The 19169-nt window shown below is 49.6% G+C and overlaps 1 protein-coding gene across 1 annotated transcript in view; it reads right to left on the bottom strand.

The window, feature by feature from the left end:
• EMP2 (epithelial membrane protein 2) overlaps positions 1 to 12012 on the bottom strand; it is a 20147-nt gene extending 8135 nt beyond the window's left edge. The window contains exons 1-2 of the mRNA XM_063143398.1: positions 11924 to 12012; positions 204 to 318 (exon numbers count right to left, since the gene is read on the bottom strand). Of these exons, the coding sequence (XP_062999468.1) occupies positions 204 to 281 (78 nt within the window). The 5' untranslated portion in view covers positions 282 to 318; positions 11924 to 12012. The remainder of the gene's footprint in view (positions 1 to 203; positions 319 to 11923) is intronic.
• Positions 12013 to 19169: the final 7157 nt, after the last annotated feature.

Consider the following 19169-nt stretch of genomic DNA (forward strand, 5'->3'; position numbering starts at 1 on the left):
ATCTGGGCGGGGGGTGGGGTGCTGGACAAAATGGACATTATCCCCATTTTACAGATGGGAAGAAAGTTATGACTGAGAAATCCAATTTCCCTATTCTTCAGTCAGGCTCCAAGAGCAATATCGATTTTGAAAATCCTCTTTTAACCTTTCAGATTGGACACACGTACACGCCAATCAAAAACTGTAGCTGGTGAGAAACTTACATTGTCAATCGTAGAGATGAACAAAAGTGCAGCTGAGGTTATATGGAAGACGATGATAAATGCCAGGAGGATCAGCATCCTTGCGTGGGAAGCGTTGCTTTAAGCGAAGATAACGCTGTTCAAACACAAAAGTGGAAAGGGAGTTTCAGAGTTGCTAAAAGATTCTGAAGATGCAATTACAATGACAACTTCTGGAAGCCAAGTCTTAATTTTGCCCAAAGCTGCTGCTGGTCTTGTTATTTTTACAAGATACTGTTCTACTATTTCTTATAGATCCTGGCCCCCTTCAGAAGACACCTTAAACCATGGCTTTAACCATGGTGGTTACGCCAGAAAGCCGAGCTGTGTTCAGAAGACACCTTAAACCATGGCTTTAACCATGGCGAATAAAGCAAAAAGGCTTATTCATCATGGTTAAAGCCGTGGTTTAAGGTGTCTTCTGAACAGGCCCACTGTTTCTCTAAATCAGCCTTCCTCAACCTGGGGCGCTCCAGATGTGTTGGACTGCATCTCCCAGAATGCCCCAGCCAGCTGGCTGGGGCATTCTGGGAGTTGCAGTCCAACACATCTGGAGCGCCCCAGGTTGAGGAAGGCTGCTCTAAATTAAACTTGCCTTTTCAAGATGCATTCAGATGTTGAAACCATCGCAAGAAATAACCACCTATAGCACGAACAGCCAGCATAAGCTACATTCATTGCCAGCTAATAGAAAGATGGGAGTTTTTAATCAACCTATTATAATTAATTACCAGTCATTACCAATCAGTAGGCTTTGTGCCACTATTCCATCTTTTCTTAACCGATTTTCCATGGTAAGGAAGACTGAAGTGAGGGGGAAACATGGGAGTGTTAAAAGTGGCAAACAACATGTCTCCCACCCCCCAATAAAATTCGGTGAATGGCTCAGGGTGCTGGTAACATAAAAGCCCTATCTGGAGTTGTTCACATTGGCTAAATGAAGCACCTACCTTAGCTAACTTTTCCTGATCATAAATATAGCTTATGCCCCCAATACCAGCGGGGGTTTCAAGCATAGATTTGCAACAGCGACGGTGTTCTTTTATATGATTTTTGATAACATTCCATATTTTTAAAAGCCTATCATGACAAATTTGTTGTTGGCTGCTGAGATTGTGTGGGCTCCTTGTGTGGCGCGGGGGAATCCAATCCCTCCTTTAGTGAAAGAATGGCTGGTCAAGCTTTTAGACATTTACAGCAATAGACAAACCGGCTGAGCAAACCCATCAAGAAATGAGATTGGCTGAAGGCTCGGTATAAAGTTAGAAGGCTGGAAAGAAATCTATTTTCCGTGATTTCTATGGTAAAATGATTTTTTAATTTTAAAAAATCAATGATAAGGGGTAGAAACGTAAAAGCATCCAAAATCATATTCTGTAGTTTCATACGTGACTGCAAAACAGCACCACCACACAACTTGGCGCATAGGGGCTTCTTTATTTATTTATTTATTTATTTATTACATTTTTATACCGCCCAATAGCCGAAGCTCTCTGGGCGGTTCACAAAAATTAAAACCACAATAAAACAACCAACAGGTTAAAAGCACAATTACAAAATACAGTATAAAAAGCACAACCAGGATAAAACCACGCAGCAGAAATTGATATAAGCTTAAAATACAGAGTTAAAACAGTAAAATTTAAGTTAAAATTAAGTGTTAAAATATTGAGAGAATAAAAAGGTCTTCAGCTGGCGACGAAAGGAGTACAGTGTAGGCGCCAGGCGGACCTCTCTGGGGAGCTCATTCCACAACCGGGGTGCCACAGCGGAGAAAGCCCTCCTCCTAGTAGCCACCTGCCTCACTTCCTTTGGCAGGGGCTGCCTGTTTTTCTTGTTTGAAGAAAAACAGGCAGAAGTCTCACAGGGCATGCACAATCACTTCAGCATTATTAAAATTGTTCTTTAGGTTGTATGAAATTTACTGCCTGCACCTTTGTCAACTCAACTTCTCTTAGGCTTCCTTTTCTCTCATCTCTCTCTCTCTCTCTCTCTTATTATTATTATTTATTTATATAGCACCATCAATGTACATGGTGCTGTACAGACAATCCTCTTCAGATTCAATGTCCCGTGTCTTTTGGCAAGGCAAGGAAACATCTGCAGTTTGCAAAGCTACCCCTGTGGCATTTGACCATATAACCCAACCCAGACTATGTACCTTTACATTTAAAATAAAATAAAACCGGCAGTTCCTGACAAGCCGCTAACCTTCATTGTGAGGAGTGCAGTAAGTCGGATTGTTCTTGTGTGGTAGGAGGGGGGGGAAGTGTTTGCTTTTTTAAAGTAATTTCCAAAATAGGCTGACAGGACTAATACTTGCTTAAGCATCTGGTTTTGTTCAACTTGAATTGCTGAATACAAAACAAAATGTATTCATGAGAGCTGGATGGAGTGTCCAATCATGAAGGCCATCTATCTTTACCAAATTCTGGGAACAGGTAGCCAGGCAGGGCTGTTACCTTCATGTCTTCCCAGAGATGCCACCCCCAACTCTGGGGTTGATCCAACAGGGCTCTTGTATATCACTTCATTTCATTTCTTTTTCTACCGCCCCATAGCCAAAGCTCTGTGGGTGGTCCCCCCAAATTAAAAACCATTAAAAAGACATTATACAAAATACAAAAAAAAGACAATTACATAAAACCACAGACAACACATATCTAAACAGAATTCGTTAAACCATCAGCTAAGAGGAGCCATGAACTAACGATCACTTCTACAATGCTAGAGTAGAAAAGTCCATGGAGGTGGACACAATGTGAATTAGTTTCTCATAAGCATCATAGTTCTAGTATCTGGACTTAATGCAAGAGAGAGAGAGAATATGAATGAATTTAGGGTGAAAATAAAAGTCATTTCAATCAATCCTATGAGTTTTAGTCAAATAATCAATTACTCTATTGAATACATTTGCATATGGATAAAAATAATATTTCTGAAGCAAAAAGCATATTTTCCTTATTTTTAGAGAACAGATGCATGTTTTATAAGCGCCACCTTCTACAGGACAGAGAACCTCTTTTAAGATAGTACCTGCCCAGCTACAGTTTTTATAAGTGCTTGTATGGAAAAGAACGACTTTTCTTAAATAATCTACTGTCCAGTTAATGGGTGGAAACCTTTGAAATCATTTAGAAATTCTTGAACTGATTCATGGATTCAGCGCTGCAATCCTAAAAGAAATATGCATCATAAAACAGCCCCCCCCCCACCTCTTCCTCAGCCTGGCCCCCTCCAGATGCATTGCAATACAGTCCCCATCATCCCCAGCCAACAGGACCAATGGCCATGCTGCCTGGGGATGATAACCGTTGTAGTTTGGCACATCTGGAAAGTAACGTGTTGAGGGAAGTTGTTGTGAAATACCTATTAACTCATCTGTTCTCTCACACCATCAGTCCTACGAATTTGCATCCAGAAATGACTAAAATGCCTGTTTTTTTGTCAAGGAATCAGCAAATGCAACCAATATGGAACCAATGGCTCATCTGCCTTTTGCCATCCGTGCCTTCCGACGCTCCCGCATGGGATACACTCCAACTTTCCCGTGGCAGCGCCCCTTCAATGCCATCCTTAAAACCTTGGCTGGCTCCCTTTCCTTTCAATGTTGCCAGTGCAGGAGAGGTTTCCCAGGGGACTGGCCATGCAGATCAGATTTGACAGCCACCCTTAAACGATGCCCAGCGCCTACCTCCTGGGACAGGCATGAAGCCTGGACTCACGATTGGGGCCATCTGTGCACATGGATGGACTTCAGCTGGCATTTGCCTCTTTTGTCACACCTACTTTTTGCTTTTTCTCTGGAACAATTCTCTGGAAACAGGGTTGGGGAACGCGACAGCCTCCACGTGCCATTGGACTGCAATTCCTAGCCAGAACAGGCAATTGTGAAGAATGATGGGGGTTGCAGTCCAACAATACCTGGAAGGTTACATGTTCCCCACCCTGAACTACAGAAACAAGACTTGCTTAAATTGAATATTCTTTCCTTTTTCCTTTCCTTTCTTCCGTCTTTCCTTCCTTCCTTCGTTTTTTCTTTCTTTCTTCATTCTATCTTGCTGCTTGTTCTGTTCCAAGGGCCCAATGTGACTGTTTTCCTCTTCTAGTTCCTTCTCTCCCCCCGACCCCATCTTATTTTTTCCTGGGCAGGCCTTTGAAACTTGAGAACAGACTCTTCTCTCTCTCTCTCTCTCTCTCTCTCTCTCTCTCTCTCTCTCTCTCTCTCTCTCTCTCTCTCTCGGAACATCCCACTGAACCGTAACTAAATCAATAGGATTTTACATCAGATCTAGACTTGTGGCAGCTTGTACCTTTCCTTTTCCTTTTCCTTTATGGTCTGAAAATATCCACATCTGAAAACAACAGTGGACCAATGTTCAAGGTGGTTCCATACATTTACAGCCTAGGGTAAGAACCAAAGGTCCCTTGTTCAATCTTGATGCTTCCAGTTAATGCAGCAATGCAGATTTTTGAGCTGGGGGTGTGGGGGGCGATGTGTCTCTCTAAGCTTTATCACACCAGCCTTATACTGTGCAATCACTGCAAATTGCATGCAAAGGACTCAGAAGTTTTCCACCTTATAATCAGCTCTGACTGTGAAGGACTCCCCTGCATCCTGCCTTAATTGTGCTATAAAGCCAAAAGATTTGCCGTATTTAGCCCCTACTTTTTGAGCGTATCTTCCGAGCCGCCACTGGGGCACAGGAGCAGGATTTTAAAGAAATGCTTACATCTGCTTAAGCTTTAAAGATAAAGACACCAAAATTGGCACAGTAATAGATATTAGGGAGAGCTTTAAGCATACCAAATTTGAATTGAATTGGGTCATCCGTTGATATTTTATTTATTTTTTTACATTTCCCCCGTTAAACTCACTTCCTGGGATGCAAAGGATTGCTGTCACCTGGTAGCAAAAACAACAACAACCGTGAAAGCTTAGCACTACAGGGATAATCCAAGGGAAGCAGGTACATGGGGTGAAGCTCCCTCTCTCTCTCTCTCTCTCTTTCTCACACACACACACACACACACACTTGACGAGGTGAGACTACACAGAGTGGACAAGCGGTTCTGTACACTTGCACACTGCAAAAGACCCGGGGTGGTGATAAATACGATCCCATTTGCATACTCCTGGAGCACCATTTTTTTTATATTTTTTAAAGTGGTGAACAAAGCAAGTGCTCTACACAGAGGTAGTGATCAAAGGAGTTAAGACGGGTTGCCACGCAAAGGACGCTGGGATGTGGGCCGGAAGGCAGTGGGCCGGAGGACTGAGTGGGAAACGCGAGCCGCACCAAGGCCGCCTCCTCCTCCAGTAATGTGTCCAAATCGGCGGCCATCACTACAGTCTTGTGGTACCGAATTCCATCATCTGAGCTGAGTGAAAGATTGCTTCCTCGTGCCTTTTGTGATGAGCCTCAAGGCTCTCACAAGGATGTGATTAGCCCATTATGAGCAGGATCCTGCAGAAGGCACCAGCCTTGTTGGAACCGCTCCCCCGCCCTGCTTCTCCCCCTCTCTGCTTATGGGGGTCCCAGGAGAACGGAAGGAAACGGGGCGGCGTGAGCCAAGCGGTCCTCCCCCTTTGCACAACAAGCGCCTTGTCCGTGGCCACACCTAAGGGCATGTGTCGTGAAGGCGCATTTATAACACAGTCTTCTGAAATGCCTCGAAGGATTATCTGAGTCATCCATTCAATGGCACAGTAAAGTAGCAAACCGCCCTGGCCCGCGTTTAACAGTTCCTGGACCGCAGCTGGCGAGAGGCTTAAACGGAGGCCTTCTCTGCAAAGACCGTCCCATCCCAAATCCGGGGTTGTGCCCTTTGCTCTGCCCCCTGACCCAGAAGGCACTGCCCCAATCTCCCAACAGCATATTTGATGTTGAGAGCTGGTGGATTCCCTGCACCTCCACCCTTAGTTTGAGGATCCTGGCGCAAGATGATGCAAGACCCCTCTGAAATCCTACAAGCGCCTGACCCACTCTACCACCTCTCGGCTGGCATATCGCAATAAAAGCCCTGCCCTGCCACAAAGCCTGCATTTCTGCCGGCACTCTGCCTTCTTCACCGGAGCATTGCCTTCTTGAATCGGTCCAGCCCAGCGCTCCGTTTCCAGCTGTTGGACAGCCAAACGCCCTTGGGAAGTGTGCCACTTCTGATCGACCAGTCAAAACAAGGCATATTCAAAAAGAGGGAAGGAATGTGGATTGGAAAGGATGGCGAAAATATTTCTAAACAGTTTTGACAGGCCTGTTTTGAAACTATTCAAAGAACAATAATTCCAAATAGTTCAATCTGAGCCTTAGTTGAAGCGGGACAAACCCAAGGCCAGGGTTTGTGGAAGGAGGGCGGAGGCCACTCAGGTCAGGTGCCAATGCAGGCTTGGGAAAGATGTAACGTTCGAGCAGCAAAATATGCTAGGATTTTAGCATCCCGTCCATTTTCAACACCTGAAAACAGCTAGTGGTGAAGAGGTGTTTCTGTTCCGTTGTGTGTTTCCAGCTCTGTTTGGAAAAAGGCAAAGCCCCCGTCCTCATCTGCCCTGGAGACGTTGCTGTTTTTCCTCTGGACTCTTCTCTGCAAGCACGTGGGATTGGAGGACTGCAGAGTTCCCTCACCTAAAGCACTCCAGATGTATTGGACCGCAACACCCATCATGCCTGGCCAGTGGCAGTGGGTTCCGTTGGTTGATATCTGTTACGGAAAAACAGACTTTTCCCCATCTTGAATTTATACCCGATCGATGTAACTGGAACCCCCCAGTTCTGCTAATGTGAGAAAGGGAGGAAAGCGCCGTCTCTGTTTTCCCCACCCAGCGATGCCCGTCAGCGCTCACCGCTGCCTCGAGCTGATGGGAAGCCGACAACATCTGGAAGGTCACCGCAGCCCAGGCCTGCATGATTCCTTCCTGCCTTAACTGGGCTGCAAATTTTGGCAGGATCCCTGCAAGGCAGAATGGCGGGCGGGTCGGAAAAGCAGCTGCTCCAGACGGCCAAGATCACAGGCCTCGCTTTGTGGGACCTGGCCCTAGAACCACTTCCCAGCAGAGGTCACCCCTCACGGACACCTCGGCCACTCCAAGGCTCCTGCCCTGTTCAGAAGCAGGGTGGGCACTCGGGTTTGAAGGCTTTTGGGCAAGACCCCCTGAATGGACCTTCTTCCTCGCCAACGTGGCCCCCAGCTGCTCTGAGCGAGAGCCAGTGGCTGGTGAACAAGCAGGTTGCATGGGGGCGAGGCCAGGAAGCCAGTCCAGGGTGCTCTGGGCAGCGGCCCTTGGCACGGCCCTGTTCAGAAGGCTGCAACACAACCTGCTTCTTGACAAGGCTAACGGAGCAGACCGACCTTGGGGTAAGCCAGCAAGGGAGGGGCTGCCTGCCTGCTGCTGTGATTTGCATGGCTTCCTCTCTCCCTGGTGCAACGACGTCCAACCTTGGGCAGGGCCAGGCGCGCCAGAAAACACGCCAAGGACAGGCAGAGCCTGAGCAAAATTTTTCTGCGCCTTGAGGGCTGTGCTGCCTGGGGAGGGTGGACAATTCAAGGATGTATAAAGCTGCTTATTGGTGCCGGCTCGTTTTCGGAAGGCCCCTGGGCAAGGTGCCCTCCATGGGGCCCCTCCATCAAAGAGCCTACGTTCTCACTGCCAGGGAGCCCCGCTGCTCCTCCTCCTCATCATCATCATCATCATTATCATCATCATCATGGGTACCACTTGCTTGCTTGACAGGCTATGAAGCCTGCTTAAACCAACTGATAGTTATTACAAGAAGCTGGCTCGATAACGGCATTATTATTTTTTACTTCCCTGCATTTTTGTGACACTTGTCCTATTTAAATTCCATTCATTCATTTTACAGACCATATCTAAAAAGCAGGTTACAACACAAAGGGTGGGGGGGGGAGGCATTACTTGTGTGTGATTCAAGCACTTGAAAATGCATATGCGGTTTTGGACAGAGATTAGATTGCACACCCCGTGGGGCAGAGTCCTTTGTTAGGAAGCCAAGAAGCTTCTACTGAGCCAGGACTTTGGTCCGTGGAGAGCAGCATCTTCTGGATAATGGCTGGCGGCGGCAGCAGCTCTCCAGGGCTCCAGGAGGAGGTTTTTCCCCAACCGTCGGTGGAAATGCTGGGTCTCGAACCTGGTACCTTTGGCATGCAAACTATGAGCTGTGCCACTGAGCTACAGCACCATTGTGGGTCTTTGGATACAAGTCTGGGTGCACTAAATACACCAAACACAGTCGACACAATGACAGCAAATGCCCAAATCTACCACCTAACAATAAGAACACAGGATAGACTTGGGTTTTCTTTGCATCAGGGGAGGTGGGCCGTGCACACCTGCACCGTCACACGCACCCCGAGGTGTGAAAAGGGATGCACGTACCACCCGCTCTTCCCCTACCCAGGCCCGTGTCACGGCGCATGGAGTCCATCTCGGCATCCACACCCAGCCCAAGCTGAAGAGGTTGGATTTCAAAACAAGTCTGTGTGCGCATGAACTAGAGCTGAGCGCAGGGCTTCTTCAGTCCAACACGGCTAGTAGCCATTATCCAGGTCTTCAGCTGTCCAGGAATTCCTGCAGTGGGCGTTCCCAGGGCATGAAGCCCCTCACAACCCCCGTCTCTTGCAGAAGCCCTAGGACAGCCCTCCGCAACCTGGGCGATCCCAACACATCTGAAGGCTGCTAGGTTGGGGACAGGCGTCCTGTGATGTGAGCTACAAGTAGTGGAGGCTGGTGGCTCCGAAGTCAGTGGGGCAGGGAATCCACTCTAGGTCTCAGTCAGAACTCTAAAGGAGTGATCCAAGCACCATGGAGAGCTCCTTTAGATTTCTGACTGGTTCTGATTGAAACCCAGAGCAGATTCACCGACACCTTGACATCCGAGCCCCCAGGCTCCACTGGCTACGCGTTTCCCTCACTCCCATTTTACAGATGGGGAAGTTGAGGCATAGAAGGCAGTGACCTTTGCCCACCCCTGTAGTGAACCCCGCGGATAACCCAGCAAGCCCACAATGCCAAAAATTAGGCTGTGTAATTGCTCCCACCACTCAACCGTTACTTTGCTCCAACAATGTGTGAGGTTCTGTTCACTATTATTATTATTATTTATTTATTTATATAGCACCATCAATGTACATGGTGCTGTACAGATTACACAGTAAATAGCAAGACCCTGCCGCATAGGCTTACAATCTAATTCACGAAGCCATGCTGCCCCTTTCAGTTAGATAAGCAAGTCTGAAATATGGGTGAGCCCGGAGTCATAGTACCAGGGGGAAAGCATCCAACATCCGGGGACTCCTAGGCGGAACTTCACAACGGCCAACGTTCACAGCCTCGCTGACAGATGCTCCACGCACCGCCGGAACTAAATCAACGGAAACGGCATTAAACAAATGTTTGCAGGTACTGAAGCCATCCACCCTTGAATGCACATCCTTTGACTCCGCCAGGAGAGGCGGGGAAAAGAGCTCCACCTGTGCCCTCTAGATGGGTTCTCAGTTTCAGGTGACTATTCTGATGTCTCCTCCATGGGGTGAGGGACACTCTCATGGTCCATTTTGGTTTGGGTCCAAACTCTCATCTTTCCTCCCCTGTAAACCACACCCACTTAGCACAAGCTCCTCCCTTCCTTGGGCACGCCCCTTTCTTTTAGGAAATAGACACAGCGCTACCTGTAATAAACAAATGCACCTCTGTACATGAACAGAGGGCCTCTCCCCTTGCCTTTCTACTTAGCATGATAGACCAAAGATTTCCAGTTCATCATTGACACAGTCCAAACGACAATCGAAGCAAGGGACGTGTGTGTGTGTGTGTGTGTGTGTGTGGTGGGATTCTTAAACCTTATAACTGAGTGTGGTCCAAGCACATCACTGCTGCTAAACTGTGCCCAGTCCCCCTAAATGGACTTGGCTCCGTGACTGTTTCCCTCCAGGCCAAAATTCCAAGGGCTGCGTGTGTGTTTTTGACAGCCCAAAAACAAAGGTTTACATCGCGCAGTGAGTTTGTAGGGAAATATAGCGGATTGCATCACACTTGTTCTGACTGGCATTCACGCGGTCTAGACTCTGTTTCACTGCCTCTTTGTTTATTCAACAGTTTAGAAAACAAAACAACAACGAGCTAATCACTCTCGAAATGTATTTCTCCTAAAATTCCTCTCCCGACCCACTAGGATGCAGACCACGTGGCTGGATGTGCACAGAGGCCCATTCACAGGTCCATTCATTCCAACCATTTTGAAATGGCTCTTTGCTTTTTTTAAGATCGATTGGTGTGTCTGTGTGCATGGCGTGTGCTGTAGGTTTGCACCTGGAGAACCAGTTTTAGGAATGGTGCAGTAAGCATCCCACATCTGCCCATCCCATTCCAACCCTGGTCTCACAGTTTGTAAGAGGCATCTGGGGACACCATTTTGATTATTGTTTCACAAAACTTGTTCCACCCATGCAAATCCCCTGTGGAGGGTGGCGAAGGGGGGCCGGGGCAGCAAACCCCGTTGACTTCAACATGCAGAATCTAAGAGGCAGGCCAAATTATCTCTCCTACACATGGACAGATGTATGCTTGACATTTTGCACAATCCTGAAAATGACCCCATAGAGCAGCCTTCCCCTTCCAGATGTGTTCGAAGTGCAACTCCCAGAATCCCCTAGGTTGGGGAAAGCCACCCTGGAAAACGTAATACACCTGCACCAAATTCATTCCTCCTCTATTGGTCAAGCAGTTTGCATTTTGAGAAGAGCAACCTGAGAGGTGTTGCACCTCCCAGGGTCCACCTCCGGGTCCACCTTGAGAGGTGTTGCACCTCTCTCCTGCCCGTGGGTTCCTGGTTGGCAGCTGGTTGGTCACTGTGTGAACCAGGACTAAATGGACCCTCGGCCCACGCTCTTACATGTGGCCAGGTGCCTCTGCAGAGTGGACTGGTCATCCCATTCCGCCCCACTAGAGGGGAGACAGAAGCCAGCCCATTGCTAAAGGCAAGGAATGCCACCCACCCCGCTTACGAGTCGCTCTCCTGCGCCAGGAAAGAGCGATTTTTAAAAATGAAAAGACCCCCCCCACACACACACACACACACCCACGCCCCCACCCCGGCCGCTCCCTTTCCCGGACTCAGACAGAGCGACTTCCAAACGACGTGGAGCAATACGAGGAGCCCCGCCGGGCTGAGGTCTTGCTCTCTTTCTTTCCCCCGAGGACGCCCTCGCAACGCGAACTCCAAGCCTGTTGCTCCTTTGTCAGGAGGGCACGGTCGCAAACTGGGGGCTGCTTTGGATCTCCCGCTGGATCTCTTTCCCTCCCGCCCGAAATAAGCAGCTAGAGAAGGGATCGGGCAGGCAGAAAGACGGCAGGGCTGGCTTTCCCATTATTTTTTTATTTGGGAGGGGGAGGTTTGCTCGGGGTTGGAACTGTTTGTCCCAAATTGCAAACTTCTCTCTCTCTCTCCGCCCCCCCTTCCCCATTTTTCTCTCTTCCTTTGTCAGCAAAGCACCTTTCCACAAAGATCCGGTTTCCTTTGCCTGCATCCCCCCCCTCCTGCTGCTCACATCTGGCTCCTACATTGAGATATATGAGAAGATATATAAATGTAGGAGTTTATCAGTTCTTCTCATACATATATATGAGAAGAACTGAGCTTTTTTTAAAGCTCCCCCCCTCGCCCCCCCCTCAAGTTGTGGCTACTCACCGGCTGCTGGCGCTGGCCACGGGGACTGCAGTCCGGCTGCTGGGGCGGCCGAAGCAGAAAGTGCGGCTTGTTTTGAAGGTCTCCCTCCGGCTGCCTCCTCCTGAAGCGATGGTGATGTCAGAAGCCAAACTGGGTGTGGAAGGAGGAGAGGAGAGGAGAGGAGAGGGAGGAAGGGTTTTTCAAACGCGCCTCTCCACTGCCAGCGAGGGAGTGAGGGTTGAGCACGGAAAAAACACCCCAGTCTCAGATCTCACCTCACCCAGCCCCACAGGTATTTCCCTGTGGATTTTGCTGGGGAGACGGAGGGGCCTTCAGGGTTTCTTTTTATGGCTCCATCCTGGAAGGAAGTTTTCTCTCTCTCTCTCTCTCTTCCAGGGGGGAGTCCTTGCCTTTATAGAATCATAGAATAGTAGAGTTGGAAGGGGCCTACAAGGCCACCGAGTCCAACCCCCTGCTCAATGCAGGAATCCACCCTAAAGCATCCCTGACAGATGCTTGTCCAGCTGCCTCTTGAAGGCCTCTAGTGTGGGAGAGCCCACCACCTCCCTAGGTCACTGATTCCATTGTCGTACTGCTCTAACAGTCAGGAAGTTTTAGGATGAGTCTTCAGCAAAGGGGGGCTTTTATTCCTCCACCCGATGTTTTATCCCGGAGGCTTGTTCCAACAATGGTTTCGCCCACGGCTTCTCCACTTGTTTAAGATGAGGAAACTTTGGGCCGATCCTCCGTCAGGCCCCAGCGCATGGTTTTGCATCACAAGGTGGTGCCTGCCGAAAGCCTCTCTGGGGCTGCTTCTGGAGAATAACATGGCCCCTGGGGATAGAGGCAGGCGCCATTCTTTTGCGCAGCGTGGCCTTCCACATGCGCCCTGAGGCCACGTCTCTTGTCCCTGACCGGTGGCCATGGTGGCTACAGAGGATGGAAGTTGTAGTCCGACATATCTGGTGGACGCCGAGTTGGGGGAGGCCGCGTCTTCTGTAACGCAGCCCTGTTACTGACCCCTAACAGGTGTGACTGAAATGACACGGGGCTTCCCTGTTCAGGCGCACGGAATACAGTTTTATTATGATTGCACAAGCCATCATGGGGAAAAGGGCCACTGGCAAATGTCAGCAGGGCAAACCACTGGTTTCTGCCTCAGAAAGCAGGCCTAGGTGCAAACAGCTGGCTCCTTACGTGGAAGAATCTCCAGCTAAGTGAATTTTAGCATCTCGTTCTGTAGGAGGCATGTTTGCTCAGGAACACAGGGAGGCTTGTGTTTAAAAGGGCCTGTTCTATGGCTGCAAACCATGCGCTGCAGCGGAGGAAGAGGCAGGAAAAACCAATCAGCCAGGGAGCTGACCACAAATATTTTTTTTTTAAAAAAAACATTTAAGAGGAAGCGCATGATATCAACCATCAGTATCCGGCACATTGCCACGGTCGTAATATTTGGCGTTTATAGGTTGTCAGCATTGTCATCCCGACCTTCCTCGTCTAAGGAATTCAGGAGGTGTTTAGGACTCTCCTCTGAGCCCCAGGTTGCCCTCACAACAATCCTGTGGGGTAGGCCAGACTGAGAGAGGGAGACTGGCCCAAAGTCATCTAGAGAGTGAGTTTAATGCACTGAGCAAGCATTCGAAATCCAGTTTCTCTGGGCCTAGACTCACCCTAACACAGCCATACCTACCATCCCTGACCATTGGCCACACTGGCAGGGGCTGATGGGAGTTGCAGTCCAACACACCTAGAGGGTACCATGTTGGGGAAAGCTGATCCAGTGCATGCATTGACTATGCATTGACTATGGTGCATGGAAAGCCAGTGTAGTGGCTGAGACGTTGGACGGAGAGTCGGGAGATCCGGGTTCTAGTCCCCACTCGGCTACTGGGTGACTTTGGGCCAGTCACAGACTCTCAGCCCAACCTACCTCACAGGGTTGTCGTTGTGAGGATAACATGAAGAGGAGGAGGATTAATTATGCCGCCTTGGGTTCTTTGGAGGAAAAAAGGTAGGATATAAATGTAATAATAAATAAAATAAATGTGCAGACTATGGCACATGAATGCACATGAAGAATATGGCAAAGTACGTCGCCTGCTGTCCCATGCTCTGGAGGTGCCGGGGTTTATTTTTGAACTGTGATTAACATATTGGCAGGCTGTGATGTCTTTCTGTAGCCAAAATGACAAAGAATATCTTGGCTTTCAAATCAGCCGGGAACAAGCAAACGAATGTAACAGACGGATGAGATATGCCATGGTGCAGGGTGTAGGCTTGGGCAGTGATCCTCTGGGTATGAGAACAGGGGTGTTCCCAGGGTGTCCGTCCCTCTTGTCATCCTTGAAATATCAGAGGGTATGACATCAAAGAATCCAGTGCTTTCCCACCCTGGCTCCATGGCTGAGGAACTCCAAATTCAGTCTCTTGGAGGGCCAGGTTGAACTCCTGGGCCTGAGCTCGCCTCCCCCCACACAAACACACTAACTTTGCAGCTGGACCAGACCTTTCGTCGGGCCCCGCAGGGCTCTTCTGAAGTTCTTAGCCACCACAAAAGTGGTGTTTCTTCTCCTCTTTGGAAAAGCTCCTTTTGTACTTGCTGTGCAAGCGGACTTTTAAAAGCCAGCGAAGACTACAGCCAGCAGCTCTGCCAAGATAAGCTGGAGAGTGGAGAGCTACCTCTGGAAATGTTATTGCTGGACCAGACAAAGTCAATGGCCAAAACCATGAGCTCATATTCTGGATATGCGTCTCCGATTCTGGAGGCTCCTGTACGATGCTCGCTGGTCAACAGTGCGCCGGCGTTGGCACCTTTCTCGATCAGTCCCATTGGGAGGAGAAAGAGATTTGGGCACCTTATTGTTTTCACACACACAGGCTCCTCAGTGCCTTTCCCAGATGTGCGACGGGAAGAAATTCAGCAGGTGAATCTTTCAGTGACTTCACTTCCATAGGAAACTAAATCCAGTCATACTGCCTCCGGCAGAATCAGGAAACACACAACAGCTCACCCTCGGTCGCCCTCCTTCTCCTTCTCCTTGTCAATGTTGAGGCCACTCTTCCATTCCTTGGGTGGAGCAAGGCGCCCCTTGTATGTTCCGACGCCATCAATGCCCTGGTGCTTTCATCTGTACAAGAGGACCCAGGGAGCTTTCAACTCTTTCTGTATCCAGAACAAAACCTGGATTCTTCCGCAATGTGTGCACATAGAATTAAACTCCCCTTCTGTTGCATTAGCAGCCCTCTCTATGTATTTTTTCTTTTTTCCTTTTTCTTAGTGGAGACGGGGGGGGGGGGTTTGAAAAGGGGGGATTATTCCAGTACCGAATCTGGAGGTGACGGACGCAAAGGGCTGAGCCTCTCCCGGCCAGATCCTTTGAAGATGGGACCCCTGCCGAGCTGGGTCTGTAAAAAGGTCCCCTTGGCCTAACATCTGGCTACACCAATGCAGTGTGTGGGGAGGGGGCTGTGGTGCGTGTGTTTCCATGCATCTTCCTTTCTGCATAAATGCGCCCCCATCCCTGAAAAGGCTCTTCTGGTTCCAGAAGCAGGAAACACGATGCCGTGATGTCTGTTCTGTCTCGGCGTCTGCCAAATTCGCTCGGCTCTCATTTAGGCAGGAAAGCAGAATGCAGAGGGAGACGGTTTCGTTCTCCTCTTCCTGGCTTTTGTGAGTCTGAAGCCAACCCATCTGTTTTTTGTTTTTTAGGAACTGGTTTTGAGGAGGGAGCGGGATGGGGTGTGGGTTTGATCCAACCTTCTGAGAGACCTTTGCCAAAGAGTTATGTATTATCGAACTGCAGGCATGGCAAACGTTGGTCGTTTTATTTGCTGGATTGATTTGTGACATTTTAGAAGTCGATAAAACTTGCAAGATCATGGGGGGGGTGGAGGGGGGAGCCGGGTCCTCCTGTCCCTGGAGAAACCTGAATTTGGGCCCAACAAGGCGAGGGAGGCTTGCATGTGTGTGTGTAGCTTCCGTCTGTGGATCTCCTTCTCGGAACAGAAGGCCTGGATTACAACTCCCATCAGCCACAGACAGCATGGCCAGCAGTCATGGATGATGAAATTTGCAGTCCAAAGCATCTGGAGGGCATCAGGTTGAGGAAGGCTGGGGAAGATGGACGTTGTGGTCTTCTCCAGCAGAGCTCTCTCCAGCCTGCTGCAGAGAAGGTGGCAAAATCGCTGTAGGTGTTGGTTCACATCAATCAGCAGCAGGAGGAGAGCGTGCCGTCCTCCCTGCCAGGGTGGGTGGCTGGGAGGGAAGAGGGCCCTGCCACAACATGTTTAAGGGAGAGTTGGATCGCACTGAAAGGAAAAGCCAGGTGGTTGTGAGGTGGCTAAAACAAACACGGTGTTTCCGCGAGGCGAAAAAGGAGCAAGCAGCCCGTGGCTGACCATTGGGTGGATCATGGTCTGTTTCTCCAGCAAGCCGCACAGGTTGCTGAGCTGCGTCTCGACCGCTTGAAGGTCTCGGGCCCCCTGCAAGCTCTTCCTGGCATTGGGCCGCTTTCTCCACACAGCCCTGCTCCTTTGTGCATGTAGATGCCAAGAGGCTCTACCCAAGGGCTGTGCATCGCTACGAGGGACGTGCCAAGAGCAGAGAGCATCATCCTGAAGATGCACAGCCATTTCAGAGGCATTCTGCACCAGCCGATCCTTCCAAACTGCCTTCAGGGTCCGGCCAAGGAGGAGGAGGGATTGTATTTCTGTACCGCCTTTCTGAAGCGAACCAAGGTGCAAAAAGTTCAGAAAATGAGAACCATAACTAAATAAAAACATAGTAAAGCATTAAAAACGACCCGGTTTGTTTTATACCATTAATTGAATTAGATGGTTTTAATTTCTGTGAACTGTTCAGACGCTCCAGCTATTGGGTGGAATCGAAATGCAATTTAATAAATAAATACCGTAATAAGTTTAAAAAGTCAAGTTAAAAAGATGTGTCTTGATCCCTTTCCTGAATGCAAAGAGTGGGGACCACTCGCAACTCCAAAGGAAGGGTGTTCCAGAGTTTCGGAGCCACACAGGAGGAAGCCCTTTACCACATCCCCCACCAAGGGGGCCTCTGCATGCCAGGGTGGCTATAAATGCTGGTCTTATAACCAAGCGTGCTCCTATTGAGATAAGCGGACTGCATTATAATGGTTGATCTGCGATGTTCCGAGGGTCCTTGTTTCCCAAGGCGGGGTGCAGCTCTGGCCTTCGGGGTCACCCAGCAAAGGGGTTCATGGCTGCAGCTTCTTCTTGCTCAAAAAGCAGAGCTGGTTTTCTCGAGCAGCTGTTGCACACACTGGGATCCTTTCCACTTGCTTTGGGGAAACGCTTACCGAAGGAGCGTGATCAATGGAAAGGTAAGCCAGAGATCAACAGAGGCATGTTTAGACTGGGGCAGAAGGATTACTCTGAGGAGAGAAGAAAAGAAAGGGAAGGAAAGATCTCAGTGTGGCTGAAATGGGCAGGGTGGGAAGGGAAGAGTGTGCCACGGACGGATGGTCTACATGGCAGGAGAAAAAGCATTCTGGGTGGCACACAAGGCACAGCCCCCGCTTTTGCTTTTGGCCCACAAGGTGCAGCCTGTCTGGGAGTGGTGGGACAGCCATTCTTTCATTCGTTCACTCATTCATCATGAGGGTTCATTAGCCTGCGGATAGGCAACGTGATGCCCACGGGCACTGATGCACCCCCGGAAACTTTTCTTGGTGCTCGCCACGTGCCTTTCCCTTCCCAGTTATTTTGTAAAATTAACCCATTTCTTTCCTGGCAGCTGGGATTGCTAGACTGAGATGGTTGGATTCTAGGTCAGGGTTCCGCTCCTCCCCGGAGCCCCTACAAATCTCTGGAAGTGGCCATGGAAGGGGTGGAGGAGTGTGGCTCTCTAGCACATGCTCACGCAGGAGCACTAAAGCTCCATGCCAAGGGCAGCCTGGCATTTTTGCACCGTACTGTCGGCCCGGTTGATAACTTCTGGCAGCCTCCCCCAATCTGGTTCCCTCCAGATGTGTTGGCACTACAGTTCCCAGCATGCTGACTGAGAAATGCCGGGGCTTGTCATCCAACACATCTGGAGGGGACCCAGTTGGGAAAGGCTGACCTATTAGAGGGAGTGATGTTTTCTCATCTAGAGCTTCAACCAAAAGAACAAACACTCTTTGAAAGCCTTCGCTTGAACCTGGGACCGTTTGCTTGTGATGCCTGCACTCCACCCTTGAGCTCAGAAGCTGCCCTTGACCAGGACTGCCCACACTGACTGACAGCAGCTCTTCAGGGGTTCAGTGTAGGGTGTTTCCAAACCCTCCCGGAGATGCCAGAAATCGAACCTGAGACCTTCCGCATGTCAAGTAGGTGCTCTGACCAGAGAGAGCAAACAAGGTGGACTGCAATTGCCAATGTTTTCAGTTTCCTTGATGATGACCGTTTTTATTTTTGCTCAGAAGACCCAGAGCACTTTGACCAACAGGTGCTCTTACGGACGGCTGAGTCTGGGATCCTGGCAGAACTCTGTAAGCCAAGACAGCTCAGTTGCGCCCCGCCTTACACAGGATATGCATGCTGGTGTTAGCTTAAGCAATGTTAATCTCCAGCAGCTCAGAGAGACTTCCCTAGCTAGCTTGGAAACACACATGTCAACCCGACACTCTGTGATTACCTGGCCTGACTCATCCGCATTGTGCAAGAGCGCCAGAAAGCCACATCCCCTGCCGGTCTCTTCCCAAGGCCCGAACCTGCTAGGCGAGTGCAAAAACAGGTTCTTTCGAGGGCACCTGCAGCCCCCTCCAGGTGCAAGGAAGGCGCGGCTGGGCAAGAGTGTGGCGGCTTTTCTCTGGGCTCAAACCTGGGCGTGGCAGCCAGGGGGCCGGGCAGGGCAGGGGGTTGCCTCCAGAAGGCATGCAGGCTCAATGAAGAGGCGAGCCCCCGCACTGCTGCCTTGCCCAACAGGTATCTCTCTGGCTGCCACGGTTCTTTCCTCGGTTCTTTCTCACGCTGGCTTGCAGAACACAACGATCAAGTGGTGGAGGCCCTTGCATTCCGGAGCCACCAAACCTCCGCCCACCAGATTCTGTAACCCCAAAAGCCACAATTCTGCAAGGGTAGCAATACCATACGTTATGCATCCGTGTGCCGTTCATTTATTCATTTCCCTGCAAATGTGGATATTTCTGAGGGAAAGGACGATTGCAGGGAAAGAGAAATCATTACCTGGAGGGTTGTAGCACAGAGCATGTGCAAGGTCCCAGGTCAGAGGCAACCCTACTTTGGGGGAGAA

This window comes from Elgaria multicarinata, chromosome 17 (genome assembly GCF_023053635.1).
Source record: "Elgaria multicarinata webbii isolate HBS135686 ecotype San Diego chromosome 17, rElgMul1.1.pri, whole genome shotgun sequence".
Classification (NCBI taxonomy): domain Eukaryota; kingdom Metazoa; phylum Chordata; class Lepidosauria; order Squamata; family Anguidae; genus Elgaria; species Elgaria multicarinata.